Source organism: Clarias gariepinus, chromosome 10, assembly GCF_024256425.1.
Source record: "Clarias gariepinus isolate MV-2021 ecotype Netherlands chromosome 10, CGAR_prim_01v2, whole genome shotgun sequence".
Taxonomy (NCBI): Eukaryota; Metazoa; Chordata; class Actinopteri; order Siluriformes; family Clariidae; genus Clarias; species Clarias gariepinus.
Genome location: NC_071109.1, coordinates 30139972 through 30159466, shown reverse-complemented (window position 1 = coordinate 30159466; position 19495 = coordinate 30139972). Strand labels below are relative to the sequence as shown.

General features: G+C 36.2%; 3 protein-coding genes across 10 annotated transcripts in view; 1 reads left to right on the top strand and 2 right to left on the bottom strand.

The window, feature by feature from the left end:
- Positions 1-6480: 6480 nt before the first annotated feature.
- LOC128532263 (NADH-cytochrome b5 reductase 2) lies at positions 6481-14251 on the top strand. The gene is made up of 9 exons (XM_053506510.1): positions 6481-6584; positions 7555-7713; positions 9980-10052; positions 10144-10250; positions 10762-10891; positions 11102-11185; positions 11311-11396; positions 13374-13473; positions 13969-14251. The coding sequence occupies exons 1-9, from the start codon at positions 6570-6572 to the stop codon at positions 14139-14141; spliced, it is 927 nt and encodes a 308-aa protein (XP_053362485.1). The 5' UTR covers positions 6481-6569; the 3' UTR covers positions 14142-14251.
- Positions 14252-14332: 81 nt separating this feature from the next.
- rep15 (RAB15 effector protein) lies at positions 14333-15716 on the bottom strand (the record flags this gene model as incomplete). Its single annotated transcript, XM_053505209.1, is given in 4 exon segments — positions 14333-15195; positions 15198-15222; positions 15340-15495; positions 15498-15716. Coding segments are annotated over 4 exon segments (471 nt in total), but the record flags the coding sequence as incomplete, so codon positions are not given.
- ppfibp2b (PPFIA binding protein 2b) overlaps positions 15614-19495 on the bottom strand; it is a 77936-nt gene continuing 74054 nt past the window's right edge. For 7 of the 8 annotated variants that reach the window (XM_053506502.1, XM_053506503.1, XM_053506505.1 and 4 more), the window contains 3 exons: positions 19362-19427; positions 16213-16284; positions 15614-15743 (listed from right to left, as the gene is read on the bottom strand). In XM_053506502.1, the coding sequence (XP_053362477.1) occupies positions 15720-15743; positions 16213-16284; positions 19362-19427 (162 nt within the window). In that variant the 3' untranslated portion in view covers positions 15614-15719. The remainder of the gene's footprint in view (positions 15744-16212; positions 16285-19361; positions 19428-19495) is intronic. The other variant, XM_053506509.1, reaches the window with a different exon arrangement.

Sequence of the window (19495 nt, the reverse complement as noted above, 5' to 3'; positions counted from 1 at the left end):
CTTCCCTTTTTGTCTTTTCATCAGTTTTTGAGGGACGTCCAGTTCTTGGTCCCTATTGCGGCATATTTTCTCCACTTCATCAATACTGTCTTCACTGTTGGGGGGTGGGGGGGCTGTGGGGGGGTGGGGGTATTGGAGTCTTTCCCATGAGGCAGGGTACACCCTGGATTCACACACTACAGGCAATTTGGGAACACCAATTAGCCTAATCTGCATGTCTTTGGACTGTGGGAGGAAACCGGGGAACCCGGAGGAAATCCACCAAGCATCGGAAAAACATAAAACTCCATGCACAGACCCGAATCGAACCCAGACCCGGGAGGTACAAGGTGACAGTGCTAACCACTACACCACCAAGAAAAAATGAAAACAGAAACAAATAAAATTTTATTTTGTTTTTTAATTGAGCTGCACAGATTAAAGGCCACTTTAAAGGTGGATCAAAAAAACTTCTGAAATGATTTATCTTTTTTTGCCTTTACAAAAACGATTCTATCTTCTATCCACTGCGTACCTACTATACTCTTTCACCCTGTTTTTCCCTCCCACGCACTTCCTCTCTTTCTCTCTGTTCATTAATTTTCTTAACCTTTGCCTCGTCTTCTTTACTCTCACTACCTTTATCCTTCTCATTGATACATTCTACGTCTCCTTTTCTCTTTCTCTCCCACCATTTTCCTTCATATCTCTTTTTCTCTTTCTTTTTCGTGCCAGTTTTTCTATTTCTATCCTCTTATCTTAACCCTGCACATTTTTGTGGACTTTTTATCCTCATCAGACCTCTAACCTCACTTCATTTGTTTTTGCTTAATCCTTCATTTTCTTTCAACTTTCTTGCTTATCCTTTCTTCTTATCGCACTTCTTTCTTTTCTCCACTTTTCCCCCACTCATCCTTCTTTTGTCCCCTGTATCCTGTCTTTATTTATTGTGATTGGCCGTAATATAGTTCGACTCGGTATACTGTATACAGTACAATAACGCCACACCAACAGGGGGAAAAAAAGTTTCAGCTTTAAACATGAGCGTTTTCTCTCCCCACAGTCACACACATCACACCAAACCTGTGTTTCTGCCCCGGGTCAATGAGTACATGTTTGTGCACCTGCGTGTATAGATTCTGTGCATCGAAATGTCATGAGATATTTTTAAGTACATATGTACTGTATGTCTTGAGAAACTTAAAGGGAGTTTTTACTCTCAGAACTGTGTTCTGTTATTCTGCACACTAAAAAGTCCCAGATTGACTTGAACGAATCCTTGCAATGTTCTGGATATTCTCTGCAATATCTCAAGGAGACATTCAGGGCATTTCCAGGGAACATTAGGTCGACCTTTTACTTTTATCTTTAAGACCCATTGAGCTGATCTGTTTTTGAACTTTCTACCGAATGGAGATTAATTGTAAACTGAGATGCTTTAAAGTCAGTGTGGTTGGGATTAAACCTGTTCCACTGAAACTAGTCAGTGACTGAAAAGTAATTATATTTTCGATAATGATTATGATCACCAACTTTGAGAGCCATGTGCTCTAGACTACACAGTTTGAGTATTTACTACAGGGCATGGGGGAGGGGTGGGAAAGGGGCATTGCATTCTTCTGGTTTTATTAGAAATAGACAAATATCCAGAATATATATATATATAGCTATTTGCCCCCTTCCTGATTTCTTATTCTTTTGCATGTTTGTCACACAAAATGTTTCTGATCATCAAACACATTTAACTATTAGTCAAAGATAACATAAGTAAACACAAAATGCTGTTTTTGAATGATGGTTTTTATTATTTAGGGAGAAAAAAAATCCAAACCTACATGGCCCTGTGTGAAAAAGTAATTGCCCCCTGAACCTAATAACTGGTTGGGCCACCCTTAGCAGCAATAACTGCAATCAAGCGTTTGCGATAACTTGCAACGAGTCTTTTACAGCGCTCGGGAGGAATTTTGGCCCACTCATCTTTGCAGAATTATTGTAATTCAGCTTTTTTTGAGGGTTTTCTAGCATGAACCGCCTTTTTAAGGTCATGCCACAACATCTCAATAGGATTCAGGTCAGGACTTTGACTAGGCCACTCCAAAGTCTTCATTTTGTTTTTCTTCAGCCATTCAGAGGTGGATTTGCTGGTGTGTTTTGGGTCATTGTCCTGCTGCAGCACCCAAGATCGCTTCAGCTTGAGTTGACGAACAGATGGCCGGACATTCTCCTTCAGGATTTTTTGGTAGACAGTAGAATTCATGGTTCCATCTATCACAGCAAGCCTTCCAGGTCCTGAAGCAGCAAAACAACCCCAGACCATCACACTACCACCACCATATTTTACTGTTGGTATGATGTTTCTTTTTCTGAAATGCTGTGTTACTTTTACGCCAGATGTAACGGGACACGCACCTTCCAAAAAGTTAAACTTTTGTCTCGTCGGTCCACAAGGTATTTTCCCAAAAGTCTTGGCAATCATTGAGATGTTTTTTAGCAAAATTGAGACGAGCCTTAATGTTCTTTTTGCTTAAGTGGTTTGCGCCTTGGAAATCTACCATGCAGACCGTTTTTGCCCAGTCTCTTTCTTATGGTGGAGTCGTGAACACTGACCTTAATTGAGGCAAGTGAGGCCTGCAGTTCTTTAGATGTTGTCCTGGGGTCTTTTGTGGCCTCTCGGATGAGTTGTCTCTGCACTCTTGGGGTAATTTTGGTCGGCCGGTTACTCCTGGGAAGGTTCACCACTGTTATAATGGCTCTTACTGTGGTTCGCTGAAGTCCCAAAGCTTTAGAAATGGCTTTATAAACTTTACCAGACTGATAGATCTCAATTACTTTTGTTCTCATTTGTTCCTGAATTTCTTTGGATCTTGGCATGATGTCTAGCTTTTGAGGTGCTTTTGGTTTACTTCTCTGTGTCAGGTAGCTCCTATTTAAGTGATTTCTTGATTGAAACAGGTGTGGCAGTAATCAGGCCTGGGGGTGACTACAGAAATTGAACTCAGGTGTGATAAACCACAGTTAAGTTATTTTTTAACAAGGGGGGCAATCACTTTTTCACACAGGGCCATGTAGATTTGGAGTTTTTTCTCCCTAAATAATAAAAACCATCATTTTGTGTTCAATTATGTTATCTTTGACTAATAGTTAAATGTGTTTGATGATCAGAAATATTTTGTGTGACAAACATGCAAAAGAATAAGAAATCAGGAAGGGGGCAAATAGTTTTTCACACCACTGTATATATATATATATATATATATATATATATAAGTATACTGTATATATTATATATACATACAGTATAAAGTATACTGTATACATAAGTTTAATATAGGAATATAGGAATTCATTATTATATTTAATGAATTCCTGATTTACTGCCTGAGTGGGAAGAAATGCACTAACAGTGCCCTCTAGTGGCTGTACCCTATTTTTTAAATACTAGGATTAATTCTTGCATTCTTGTCTAACAGCATGCTTTTCCCAATATTACAATGCTATAAGATTGTATTGTTTGTAGCTTGTACAACACATTTACTTGACCACTTGTGGATACTGTTATGTTTTGACTAAGTTTTTTTCTTTCTTTCAGTTTTTACTCAAAACAGTCATTAATAATGCAGCTAAGACTGTGGAGGCCAACCGTGATTACCATTGTGTTTATTCCCACTTTTACAACTGTGTTCGAACCTCTGGTCAACATTCACACACGTGTTCACACACTTCAAGCAGTTTGGAAACGCCAAAGAAGTGGAATCTGCTTGTCTTTGGATTGTGGGAGGAAACTGGAGTACCCAGAGGAAACCCACCAAGCACTGATCCAAGCACAAATCCAGACTCTGAGCTGACAAAGCTCACAAAATCACTTTAGAAAGTGTATACAGTATACTGTACAGTATATTGAGTAATAGAATTGAGAAAGTTAATACGGGATTCTTTTGGTAATCTGTCACTACACAGGAATGTGCCGTGAGGATAAATAGGGCATTTGCATTAAGTGTGGTAATAAGTGGCGATGACAAAAACTAGCTAGCAGGTTATTTAGCTGCTGTCTAGGAAAATTTAATAATGACATAAAATTCATGTAAAAACATGTTATTTATTTATTTTATTTTATTTTATTATTTACATCGTTTAATTAGACGTACACGTCTATGCATTGAACTGTATGGATTTGCTGCGCTGTATGGCGACGCACCTGCTTCATGTCTCAGAAAATCAATACCAGGATTTCATGTTTCGTTTTGTTTTTCACTTTTGCAGACTTGTGTGTCATGATAAATTACACAGCGCAACAAAGCTGGCACTGAGCCAGAGCAAACACGTCCGATACAGCTCCTGGCAGGTTTATTTCTGATCTAACAGCTCTAAGGAAAGAATCTGATCAAGAGAATGAGATTTGGATCAGAAAGAAAATTTTCTGAAATGGTAGGGGTAACTATTTTTAATATGATTAGATTTTTTTTTTTTAACTATTGCTTAGAATAGAATGTAGCGACTCGAAATGACACATTTCAGGGAAAACTTATCATAATTACAACGGGTGTTCAAGTCAAACCGGGACTTGTAAATGAAGGTGCAGAACTGATTTCAAGTACAGTACGGTGATGAGACTCTCAGCCGCAGTAAAATATTTTGCAAAGATTTAAAAGAAGACCGTACATCTGTGAAAGCAAAGTCAAACACTGGGATAAGTGCATTAGTGTAGCAGGGGATTACAGGATATAAAGAAATCATGGGAGTTTTCAACTCTCATAACTGTGTTCTGTTATTCTGCACAATCAAATGTCTCGGTTTGACTTGAACACGGCTCCCAATTTATGATGTATTACAATGCAGTAAATAAAAATTAAAGAAATACAGTAAACTGTTAAACTGTTAATTGTTAAACATTGCCATTTATTTGGAAAATACTACTGATAATGCTAAAGAATTTGTTTTCTTATTTAAGGATAGTGGTTCTTATAAACATACTGGTTGACACACACACACACACACACACACACACACACACACAGGCTTAAAGGAAAGTTTCCACACCTGTGGCTCATTGTAATTGTAATTAGTGTCTGTGCATTAATAAACTCTGAGAAATATGTGGAAAATAAGAGGTTCTGTTAATACTAAGCCTCGATCAGGTAGACCAAAAAAGATTTCAGCCACTACTGAGAGAAGAATTGATGGTGGTGTCTCGAGGAGCACAATAAGGAGGCACTTGAACAGAAATGACCTGCATGGACAAGTTGCCAGAAGAAAGACCACAAAAAGGCTCACATGCATTACGACAGACAGCACCTAGACAAGCCTCAGAGAGTCATTTGGAGTGATTAAACCAAAATTGAACTTTATGGTCACAACCATAATCGCTATGTCCACGCTGAAAGGAACCACCTTCCCCACTGTGAAGCATGGTGGTGGATCGCTTATGCTTTGGGGCTGTGGGAGCTCCAGTGGCACAGGGAAGTTAGTCAAACTTGATGGCAAGATGAATGCAACATGTTATCAATTCAATGTAATTTTATTTATATAGCGCTTTTAACAATGGTGATTGTCTCAAAGCAGCTTCACAAAAATGTATGAAATTGTTTAAAAAAAATATATATATATAATAATAATAATAATAATAAATTGTGTATGTGTGAGAAAAATGTGTCTAGATAATAATGAGATGAATAAATGAAATGTCTCTGATAAGCAAGCCAAGGGTGACTAGATGGCAACAGGAAGAAACCGTGAGAGGAACCAGACTCAACAGGGAACCCATCCTCATTTGGGTGATAACGGATTGTTTGAGGATTAAGGCATACCAGAATGTAACAATCATCAAACAATCCGTTATCACCCAAATGAGGATGGGTTCCCTTCTATACGAACTTCAGTCCTATTAGAAATAAGATAATTTTTTTGTCATGTTTTTCTAAGGTATGCAAACTTTTGAGCACAACTGTCTCTCTTTCGCTCTGTATGTACGTACATATATGTGTGTATTTATATTTAGGAATGCTTATCAGGGTCCATGGTTCAATCCAGTTGCTATACTGTGTACTGTATGTGTGTGGAAGTCTTCCAGGGTCAGTGAGTTCTTCCTCCTGGTTCTCTGGTTTCCTCTGCAAAAACCATGTCTAAGTGGAACCTTTCTATTGGCACTCCATGTAAGTGCTGCGATAAGGCAGACTCAGAAAAATATTAAACTCATTATGATGAGACGTACTGTATCCTATGTATGCCTGGCTGCAAATTAAATTCCCTTTAGGAGAATAAAGTTCCAGTCTTATATGTTGTGTCCTTGTTGTTCATCTAGAGAGATCTGAGCATGAGCAAAGATGTCTTGTATCTTAAGAATGAGATCGTGGTGTGATCACGGGCCGTTCCCATTTACAGCTCGCTCACTCGAATAATCAGCGGCCATTGGCTGGCACGTGAAAGAATCCACGTGTGCTGTCCTGTGATTGGACGGAGCATGTCGACTCCGACCATCTCACCTTTTACTCTGCTTTTCTAAAGGCCTCTGTGCAAAGGTGAGAGAGAGAGAGAGAGAGAGAGAGAGCTAAAGTACACACAACCTACACAGTGCACAGATTAGACAGGACACCATGGAGCAAACCCTGGTAAGGCTACAACCTTTATTTTTTTTCTAACATTGTTCCCATTCCTGCTTTTCTACTTCAACATTCCTTCTTATATTTCTCAGCTTTACGTAAAAATGATTCCCCCCTTCTGGGAACCAACATGCTGCTGAACAATAGACATGAACAATATACAGTAATACTGAGAAAAAGAAATTATAAAGTGCTTTAGGACTAAATGTCTGAGTGTAAAGAAATACATTTATTTCGTATTTTCATATTCTTGTATCAGTCTGTTTTTTATATTAATAAATCTGTTACTACAGTATATATTAAGCATAATCAGGTCCAAAAGTGTGATTTTATCATTAAATTATTTGAAAATATAATAAAAAAAAATATTTAAAAAATATTTTTTGTCACATTCATTTTATGACATTAATATTAATATAAATAATATATTTTTTTAGAATAAATGAATATAAACAATTTTGCTACATACGTGTACTTTCTTTTGTGAAAAGATACCATAAGGTCCCCCTGAAGGGTGCCAGTAATTTTGTAGAAGACAAATAACCGACAAATCAATTTGCTCAAGAAAGACAGGTTTAATTAGATTAATTAATTAATGTTTACATTTTCTGTTTGCACACCACATGCTTTTTCATTCATTCATTCATTCATTCACCTTTTTACGTGTATTTTTACATTTCATACAATTTATATTACAAACACGCTTATCATGTAGTGTTAATTGACCAACACCTGATATTAATATGTTCCTCCATGTGATAATGTTCCCAGGCATTTATTGAACAATAATGCAATTATTATAATAAATAATGCAATTATTATTTGGAATGGAATGTATACGGTGTAACTGATCAATCATAAAGCTTGTACTGGTTTTAAATATATGTATAACTCCTAAACTTTGATGAAAACACTCCCCTTTTACAATATATCACTGTAATTAGTGTGAAATAAATAAGTGTGCACTTGTGTGTTGCAGATGTTTCCCGTGTTGATCGGACTCGTAGCAGTGTTGGCCGCAGTCATCTACCTCTTCCTGAACGCAGGGAACTCTAAAAGAAGTAAAAAAGCTAGCAAGGGACCCAAAACTCTGCAGGATCCCAATGTTAAATACTCTCTACCCCTCATAGAGAAGGAGGTCAGTCATGAAGGAAACATGAATGAAAAAAAAACTGAATGAAATGATCATGCTGCTGCTATCACTGTATGAAAGTTATGACATGAAAGCCTTACTTATAAATCTACTAGTCAGATACGTAGATAGCTGTAAATAATGATGTAACAATGAGAATAATAAAATACGGTGGCCAAAAATGGTAAAACACTTAAAAAAAAACAATCAACAGCAAATAAATAAATAAAAAATAATAATAAGAAGAAGAAAAATAATAATAATAACAACAACAACAACAACAATAATAATAATATAAAACACAGAAAAAGTTGGACTAAGCAAATTTAAAAATACAACATTTAATTTAAAAGCCAAAACAAACAAGGATTTGACCTCAAAATGAAAATTGATGAAGTTTACTGAACATTGCGATAATTGCTGTAATTGTCAATTGAACAAGGGGTGGCGTAGCCAATCAGAAACAAGCACATGATGTTTATTAACTTACTCTTTTATTTTGGATGTTATGTCTTTGTGGTATAAATTTAATTTTTTTTCTGCTTTTGCTGTTGTTTATTTTGGTTTTTAAATTGTTAGTGTTCTGGGGTCCGTTCTTCGTACGTCGCTAACTCAGTTAGCTGGATTTGATTGTTGTGGATTTGTCCTGATCTTGGATTGTTTCGTTCTTCGATGCGCTTCTAGCATTTGTTGTCATAGCAACATATGCGTAAGCTTGAACCTGCTCGGGAGCAGGTTTATTTCATGTAAACAGGATTTGGCCTGCACTCCTGGCGGGTTATGATTGGTTGAAATGGCGAGGTCACATCTGATTGGTTAAAGAGCACGACCGACTCACGTGGAAAAAGAAAAGTATATGCCCCCTGCCATGGACTCCCCCACCCACACACACACACACATAATCGCTATCAAATATTATATATGAACATAAATCCATAGGTTTATTATTATCAAATATGATATTACTATTATAATAAACCCTAGGCACGAGACAGCCGTCAAGACCATTAATACAAATTCTTGTATAATGTTTATTTTGTAACATTTATTTTTCAGGGGTTTGTCATAAAAATATGCGAATAAATATTTATATATATTAAAAATTAATATTTTATAATGATAAATTGGACGAAACTAATTTTATTATAAAATAAACAATATAAAACTATACATAATATTTCTATTTTTTCATATACAACATATTTATTTTTATATTGCTTATTTTATTTTATTGTCTCATGTAATTTGTAATTTGTAAACCATCAACCTATAAATTTATGTTCTAATATAATACTTAATAGCGATTATGTAGGGGGGACAATCCATGGCAGGGGGGCATTTCAGTGCATAACACGTGTTACAAAAAAAATTGAGCCGCTCTTTTTCCATTTCGTCAACCAATCGAAGGGCTTGTGATCAGTGTTTCTACTGTCGATGCATATCACCTTTTAAACCAACGCACGAGCGCGCAATAATCCTAGACAACTCAATCCAGCTATACTAATCATCAACAACAGGTGAGCTCGAAGAACCGACTTAGCCGGATCGTAATTAGCACGATGATCTCATCTTAGATGTGTCAATTCATCTCGGATGTGTCAAGCGACGTACAAAGAACGGACCCCTGCACTTTACGGCAAAATGCTTGAAATCACCTGCAAACGATTAAAGTATCATGCCTGAAAACAGGTGATGAATCAGTTTAAAGTAGACAAGTATAAACTCTCAAAGTTAAAAGTAAAGGTATAAGAATATCAATCCTCAGTTTTAAGTTATGCTAATTTTGATGTTTGACATGTGATATTAAAACCGTGTTTTTACCACCAGGTAACAAAACAAACAAACAAAAAAACAACAACCAGAAATTAGTATCTATAGCTAACTAACAACAGCTTTATTTCTAATTTCTTAAAAAAAAAAAAAAGAGCTAGCATGCTAATAATGCTAACAATACACACAAGCTAAACACTAATAGTGATGGGATTTAGCTCTTATTCTCATTTTTGTGTTTGGAAAAAAAAAAACGTAGAAATAGATTTTCTTTTGAAATGTTGGAATTAAAAGTCAAAAGAATGAGATGAAAGGAGGAAGAAAACTCAAGTAAAGATCATTAAAAAGTAAATTCAGTAACAATGAAATTGTAGTTGTAAATTCTCAGATCTGTTTTCCAAACTCTACAGTGTGCTTGTTTTTTAAATGAACGAGTTACCAGTGAAATATTTCCGTCGTATTACTGATTGTAATTCCATTGTCCACTTTTGGACCCTGACAGGACATTTCACACGACACGAAGAGATTCCGCTTCAGGCTTCCCTCCTCCCTACACGTGCTCGGGCTCCCAGTCGGTACAAACCCTCGCCTTATCTCACACTTGTGTCATCACCGCTCGACATGAATTGATATCAATGCTTCTGCTTTCCCCCGACACTCTGAAAGGTCAGCATGTGTACCTGTCTGCTAAAGTCAACGGGAACCTGGTGATCCGAGCTTACACTCCTGTGTCCAGTGATGAGGACCAGGGACACGTCGATCTGGTCATAAAGGTGGGAAAAGTCAGGCATTCTACCCCAGATATTAGCAGGTTATATACGGTATTTAAAACAAGTTATAGTGAACTCGGGTCCACATGATTCTAGGAAGAGGGTTAGTACAAGTTCGAAACCTTGTAGATTTGTCTTGTAGAGATTTTATTCTCCTGATAATGTGCTAAAAATGTTGGCGTGTTCTGAGTAGTAATGCTAATCTACTGCTAAATACATTAATGTGAGCCAGACAGTAAGCATACAATTAAAAAAGCAAAGTTTATTTCTTTGTATTGGATGTTGCACATCCGAAATTAGTATTTTTTTAACCAAAAAAAAGTAAAGTTAAATTTCGCAATAAAATTTAGTAAGAAGAAAAACAAGATCTTTGACCCGTATTAACCCCGATTCCATCCTCTGACCCTAATCATTTACTTTAAATGAACTTTAAATGTCTCTGAATACATCTGACTTACCTTTTAAAATATTACAACATGTTCTTTTCTCATCTACCCTTTTTTTTTTAAACTAGGTATATTACAAAAACACTCACCCAAACTACCCTGATGGGGGCAAAATGTCTCAGTACCTGAACGATATGAAGATCGGTGACACCATCGACTTCCGAGGGCCAAACGGCCTCCTGGTGTACAACGGCAACGGTAAAGGAAGCTCTGAATAAAGAACTAGAGAAATAAAAAGTCAAGTGATTTACATTAAGAATTCCTGGCCCAAACTTTGTATAACAAACAACTTTAACTGATAACCAACAGAGGGCAGCATCAGTTAAATCTTTAAAATGAACTGTACTGCAACAAGTATATTTAATAAGTTAACTGAATTCTCAGTGATGAATATTTATTCTGTTTTAGGTCAGTTTGCGATAAGGCCGGACAAAAAGTCTGATGCCAAGCTGCGGAAGTTTAAACATGTGGGCATGATCGCTGGTGGCACGGGTCAGTATATATACATATATACATATACATATACATCACATAAAACATTACATAAAACTGTTAATATATATAACGACTCAAGTTATATCCAATATTTGTTTATGCTCATTGTCGTGTCTATACAGGCATCACCCCAATGCTGCAACTTATCCGGACGATCACAGCCGATCCTACAGATTGTACCAAGTGTTCCCTTATTTTTGCCAACCAGGTACTTTACGCCTATTAACTGTTCTTACAGTATGAAGTCTTTCATGATATAGGACCAGATCATACACAAAGATTAATACGACTTCATTTAGAATAACACTTATGAAAGTCATAATAGTTTATTAGAGCGCTTCTAAGGTACATATGATTTTAGGTTGGTACTTCATTTAATACTTCATTTATATAAGTACAAGATATATAAGTATAAGTATATATACTGTATATACTTATATGATAAACCACAAGATCAGAGTCAAATAGGCTAAAAAATATAAAAATAAATTTCTAAATAAATAAGGGGCAATTTTGGCGTCCACTTTTTGTCTTTTTTGCTATGAAGAAATGGCCTGCAGTAGATTTTTGTAAACTTAATATAACAAAACACATGATATTTTTAACCCTTTTGTGGTGTCCGGGTCTGTGAGACCCGTTTTCTTTCATTTTTTTTTTCATTTTTTTTTTTTTAAAGAAAAATGATACAATTAATTATTTTTTCAAATTCAGACTCATTGGCCTTGTCTCATTTTCTGTGAAGAGCATATATCAGAAAAAAATTTCAATGACTACACCTTGTACACCCCCCTACACATTAATATTACATAGAGGGTGTTCGGGACACTTATCACAACTTGCAGTATCAAGATGGTGAAAAGATTTTTTGTTCAGAAGACATTGCAGTTAAATTTGTGAGAGAGAGATGCTTTTAATGATGATGTAGAGGAAGATGATTACATTCCTGAACATTTAGTCCAGACAGTGACTTTAAGGAAAAGGTTAAGACTGAGCATCAGCTAGTTACAAAACGAAGACAAGACACAGAACCAGGCGATCAGCAGCCAGCTCCAGAACCAGAAGTCCAGCAGCAGCTAGCAAGTGAAAAAATATGGATGTCAAAAAGTGGTGAACTTGAATGGTCTTCTTGCCTAAGATATGTGCCACCCTGCATGGCTGCCAGTGTGATAAGGATGCAACCAGGGCCAACAGGGATGGCAGTTACTCATGTGCAGGACATCAGGTCTTTTTTGGAGCTTTTCGTCCCAGATTCAGAAAATTATTCTGGATTGCAATAATTTAAAAGGAAGTCGTTTTTTTTTTTTTTTTGCCCACTTTGGGGTTTTTATCCTTGCTGGAGTTTTCAAGTCCGAGGGTGAATCCACAGAATCCCAGTACGATGCAGGAACTGGCAGACAAATCGCCCTATAATTTCCAGGATTATTCACTTTGATAAACAAGACGACAGACCAGTTGACGGCAAAAGGACAACCTAGCTGCCTTCAGGATGGTGTGGGACAAGTGGGTGCACCGCCTCCCTGGGCCTATTATCCTAGGTTGCGGCCAACAACAACAACAACAAAAAAAAGGTGCTGTGAAGTGTGTGGACCCAAGATGGACAGAGAAACACTATGTACATGCATTATGAGGTAGCCTACATACAGTATGCAACACAATCACAGTTAAACTCCAAGTGTTGTACGAAACTGGTATGTAAAGACAATGTGATAAGTTAGATAAGGGCTGATGTGTTGGCTAGACTGACGTGGTTTAGCTTGTGTTGTTTAAAATGACCTGAAAGGGTTAAACTTCTAATTAAGTTTATATAAATCAAAGTCAATAGTTGCTTAATTTGTAAATCTGTTGATTTTTTTTTCACTCAGATTGATAATTGATTTTTTTATTTCATTTTATAAAAAAAAAACCTTTAATTCATAAATGTGATCTAATAAAGGTAAAAGGCAAATATTAATGATTATATTTTTTGTAATCAGGATGAAGTAAACATCTGTTGAGTATTTTAATATAAAATTGATCGATTGTGTTGATTAAAAAACTACTGAGTGACGAAAACATGAACACCACACAAGGGTTAAATGAGACCAGGGCTGATTTTTCTCCAGCTTAGACTAGAAAAAGAATGGAATTATTCTTATTATTGCAGAAAAATGTTTTAAACATATGTATTTTATACCTCTGTGCCCAGACCGAGAAGGACATTTTGTTAAGAAAGGAACTGGAAGAGGTTGTGAAGGATCACCCTGATAAACTCCACTTATGGTACACACTGGACCGACCACCACAAGGTACAAACACACATATCACAAGGGAATTCTGTAGCTGACCAGTGGATCAGGTCATGCTGCGGATATACAGTTATCGCCTTAGACACTTTTGCTGATGTGGACTTTTTTTGTTCGATGGATGTTCAAGTCAAACCGGGACTTTTTATGCGCAGAATAACAGAACAGAAGGTAGCAATATTTCTCAGTACACCGAATTCATGATTAGAGTGCCTGCTTTATGTCTGAAACGCCGGCCTCCCAGGAACTCCTTTAATTTGTGGTCGAGTTCCTGTTACGTGCGAATGTTGTTGGTGAATGATTGTGTGTACAGTTCACATGTGTGTTTTAGGAATCAGACGTTCCACTCGTTGAATGTTCACAGGAACGACTGCAGTGGGCTAGGAGCCACCACGTTAACCACGTTAAGGTTTCCACTGTCATATGTGAAAAAAACAATTTATGAAAAAAAAAAAACAGTTTTATGTCTCTCTATTGTTGTGTCTGTTGATGCCCCAGGTTGGAAGTACAGCACAGGATTTCTGGACGCTTCAATGATGAAAGCACACCTTCCTCCTCCGGCGAAAGATGTGCTGATCGTGATGTGTGGCCCGCCCCTGATGATCCAGAACGCATGCTTGCCGAACCTCACCAAACTCGGCTACGACCCACAAAACACTTTCACGTACTAAACGTACCCATCAGACGCATTTGTAAAGTAAATCTTACACTGCACTGGATGTAATATTTCAGAACATCCTGTAAATAAATAATGCATAAATAAAACGTATTTTAGATGGAATGTGATTATTGTAAGTGCTTCGTTAGAATTTATACCACAGTGTATACTGTACTCATTAGCATGTGTTTAATAATTTAAAGTGCAGCTTCAAATCACTGGTTTATATTAACAAATGAGTTCTAAAGGTTTAACAAAGAAAAACACATTTAAAAAATAAACTTTAGAAAACGGCTGATAAGGAAACAACTTTATATATGAATAAAGTTTTAATTGTTGCGGTGGTATAAATGGAATAAAGCAGATCAGTACATGCTGAAATGGGAGAACTATCCAGATTTGGATGACAGTAGACTCACATCACACCAGCACATGGTTGATTATTTACCTAAAATAGTATACTCACAAGTATTTCATTCCTTAGATAATGGAAAACTTTCCTAAAACACAACATAACATACATAAAACCAGAGTGCTAACAATATATTCATTTCCTTAACAGACAAATTTCCCATCCTCATTCATTCTGTTTACAATAAAAAATGTTTATTGAGTTATTTCCAATGTGCATTTTAAACAGAAAAAAAGTACACTCACTTTATTCATTTTTGGCTTTAAATCGTTAACCAGTTAGTGAGTTATGAGCTTTTAAGCTTCAGTTTCGCAGTGTACAAATTGTATTTATGGCCAAGATATTAAATTATGTGTCTACAAAAAAACGGTGCTGGTGTTTGTGCTAAAAATTCTACATACTGTAAAGCTTCGTGAAATTATCCTTCAGATAAATATTTAACGACAGGGTGTGAACAGACATCAGATCAGCCACATTACACCCAAAGCATGCCACAGCAAGGTTGTCTGCTCCAATTGTCCATTGCCTTGGCCAGATGTAATTAGCAGAAGCAGCTGATGATGGCGATCTTAAACCTGATGAAGTTACGTGAACTTGACAAGCGTGGTGAGATGGTCATTATTCTTCCTACCAACCACCGCTTGCAGCACCCCATTGGCGCTAGAAAAACCCTTCGATCGTTCTTATATCTAAAAAAGAGGCACAAAGCAAAGCAGCTCCTCCCAATTACAGCCCAAACAGTCCACCCATCTCCCAGCTCTGGACCATTTCCATGCTCGAATGTTCCTCAAAATCCAGCCATCTGGATTCTGGGTTCTGTACTGGGTGGATCCAGCTCAGCCCGGGCCCAGTCAGTCCCCAGGAGGAGGAACCTTTGTGCTTGAGTCATCACCGTACAGCTGAAGGAATTAGCAAGGTTCAGCTGGAAGCTGCACTGGATGCAAGTCATTAGGAAGGAATCTCACGTAGGGCCGTGCCGCTCGGACAGAACTCCTTATTTTTGTCTGTAAAGTGAAGATACTCACAGGTCCTGGGTGCTGCCACATGATCGCAGTCACTAAAGAGGAAGCAGCATGATGCAAGTGAGGGTTCACTGGAATTGGACCATAAAGACTTGAATTTCCTGGGTGTGGTCTTGATTTTTTTTTTCTTGTTTGGCTCATCTTGGTTGATCCTTGGTCAAAGTGTTGTTTCCCTAATGCACTATGAAAATAAGATTCAACTCAGTACTTTTTCTGATATAGTTCAGTTTTAAAGAAATTAAAGGGAAAAAATATTTTTGACATACAGTACTGTGCACCATATTATCTTTAGTACAAATTGTGTTATATATATTTATCATGTCTGCATTATGATGTACCATGATGCATTATGAAGTTTTAGACATCAGCAAAAGTAGCGTGATAAAAAGTTTAATCAGACTCATCTGGATAAAATTTACAATAAGGATTTTAATGTTAAACTTTCTTTTAACCCAACCTTTTTAAAACAATTTAATGGATGTAGCATGCATGTGCTTAACTGTGTCAGGCCTTTATTGATCAAATTTTATTTTGATTGCAACATCTTGTGGATCTTGGATTGCTGACAGAGTTTTAATCATTTTAGCTTGAAAACACAGCGAACGATCCTTTTAAGTGTACTGAATAATGATGTAGAGTAAAATACTCACCAGTATCAGTCTTTCTTTTGTGTTTGGGGAAAGAGAAACTCTGCCCAGCTCTCCCTTCTTGTCTCTGGAGTCCTATCAAAAAACTAGTTTAAGGCAAAATAACAAACTTGGACCTTCCCAAAGGCAAAGTTCTCCATCTGCTCAGTGGGAGTCTTCTCATCAGGCGAGCTGCAGAGTTTACTTTTGGCTTATCGTTTATTTTGTTTGTTTTAAACCTCCAGCCCAAATTCTTAGAAGGTTTTGTAGCAAAAAAAAGGACAAATATGGGTGTTGCCTGAGTCGAGTTTAGTGAAAATATTGCTCATCTTCTTTGGCTTTGTATACCAAATTCTCCTTAAATTAATACCTTAGGGTGAAGTAATATATATCCTTTTCACACTACAATGAAATATACATTGGTTAATCAGCTAAGATAAGTTTGATACAAATTTTTAAGGAGAAACTGTCAAACATTCATCTAATGAAATCATACCAATATTTTTTAAGCACCTAAACTGAAACTAGTGCATAAATATAAACCTGAGATTTGCATCACAGCCTAAAGTATTAGTAAACATCTTCTGAACAATCAGATTTGGGAATTAAATGTTAAAATACTTTTTAAAAGCTGTATAATACTGTATATATATGTATATATATATATATATATATATATACAGTATTATACATATATTTTACTGTATGATATATATATAATTTTGTATATGTAAAATTTCCTTTATGTAAAATATATCTGTTATTTATAAAAGATTTAGAGAAACCAAACAAGTGCTAATCTACTGTAGAGATTGCCTTTCCCTTAAAACTCTATACAGTGTTGCACAATTGTGTAAATGTTGTAAGTTGAAAAATCATAAAATTTTAGAAATAATTAATGCACCATGAGAACGTTTTGATGTTTCTAAACTAGTAGCCGTAAGTTTCTCCTATTTGGTAGCTACAGTAGCTTTATAGTTTCCATGCAAACTTAAAGAATTGAGAATAAGAGAACGCAAACTTTCAAATTAACTACATTTGAGAATTTTTTTTTTTTGGGGGGGGGGGGGGGGGTGTCATGAAGCTGATTTTTGATGTAACAGTTCATTTATTTAAGTTTAGATTACTTTCTGCCACATGTATAAGCTATTTAAGGCGCCAGTCCAAAAAAATATAAAATAAAACTAAACAAAATCACAAGAGGTATGGGATTTGCTAAATGAGGTATTTATCAGGATTACTGTCTCATTGTGTTCTTTAAATGAAAATATAGATTTAAATATACCCTTTTAAGAACTTTGTGCTTAAATTTGATTCTGAGGTGAACTTGTTATTGTATAGTACATCCTAAATCAGCCTAACACAGAAAAGTGCTACTGATACAATTGAATAAACATGACTTTAAGAATGGCAATGTGACCGAAGCTCAGTGCAGTAAGTGTGTATCGAGTGTTGGGCAAGCTTTGGTTAGCAGTCAAATTGTTCCAAGTGCCACCGGATTCAAAGTCGAATTTCATAAGTGCTGTTTCTGGAAACCTCTACCGGGAATGCGGTACTGTGTGTTAGGCTGAGGGATGAGGCGAAGGCTGGATCAGGGGTCAGGGAGGTTGTGGGTTATCAGTGCCGAGGGTCTGATGTGGGTCATAGAGGTAGTGGTGTTAGCCAGCAGCGTTTTGGTCACACCATGGCCGTGTGGCTGCGTCTCATTCCTCTCAGAAGGACGTCTCGGCTGAGTAAGTGCTAGAAGCGGGAAGTGAAGCAAAATGGCTGGAGTTAGAGCGCAAAGCAAATATCTTTTCTCAGATCTGGAGTGTCTATAATTGATCTAACACACTGTACACTAGGGGTATACGTATATGTCCAATCTGACAATGTCCAATATGTCCAATCTGACTCAAACACTGAAAGAGTTAAATCAAGAATGTGTGCAAAATGTAAAGGTAGGCATTCATATGCTAATTCTTTCTAGCCTGGAAATATACTTAGTATGAATAAATGATGGTTATTTTTTTTTTCTTTATGTTATTCTGAATGCTCCATATTTTTGTGAATTACAATGTTTTACCTTTGTAGCATCTAAATCTTAAAAAAGTACCAGCTGTGGGTAAATTCTTCTTCTTTTTCTTAAATGTCAAGAAAGAAGGATTTCATTCTACTGACGAGGTCCCTACTTACACTTACTTTTAGTACTTTTCCAAGTCATAAAATCCAACATTACTGGCAAATATATATATATATATATATATATATATATAATGGAATTACTTTTCATTTTTATCAAGTCACATGAGGGAGAAGGTGCTAAAAATGAGATTTTATCTCAACCTACTGTATTCACCCGACTGATTAATAATTAATGCAGCCATGATTGTTAGGTCGGCAACATTTATTTGTATGAATATATTTTAAATATATTTTATATTTGAATATTTTCTCCTGATGTGATGGAGCTAGTACAGTATTTGATGATTTAATTAATTGGTCAGATATATGTATCTATCCGAGAACATAGTCCAAGTGCGACATTTATTATGTTTGAAAATATAACACAGTTACCTAGCAAAGTTTTTAACAACTTTAGACAATTTGTATTCTTTTAAATTATTTAAATTTGTATTCTCATGCTGAGTCCGTACACACCATGATTTTTAAGGTAAAGAAAAACAGATCAAAGTAAACAAGTGGATAAAATAACAACAAAAATAACATTACTTTTTCTTTGGTGAATTGTGTTTCTGTTGTAATTATTTTGTCTACTTTTTATTTCTCAGATAAATAGTTTTTTAAATTAAACATTCTATTTCATATTTTTCCAAATTGGTGCTTAAATCGTAAAAGAACCTTTTTTGTTGTTGTACCGTTTATTCAAAGCTTTTAATAAATAGGATTTACATTCATATCCTACAAATGCTATAAATGAGCCAGTTATTCCTGAACACATTGTAATTAAGCTTTTATAATTATAAAGTCAGATTGGTGGCTTTTTTTCAGCTCTTTCGGAAAGAATGAACGCTTACAACACTGTGGACACATTATCTTCTTTTAGACTCTTAGCAGATTTATTGAGTAAATATTCAAAAATCGAAATACGAAACCTGACTCAGTTAGGGTGTTAATGAGGCAGTTACAAAGGCGTAATTACAGCGGAGAGCAGACGGAGGAGAAACACTCACTGTGAGGTGGTTAATGCCTTCTGATAACGCTTCAATCTGCATCGCTGCTCCTTTCGTTATCGGCATCTGAAATGTCGAGCCATTCATCAAACAACAACGAAGAAAACATTTAAAAGCAATTTGAATTGTGCACT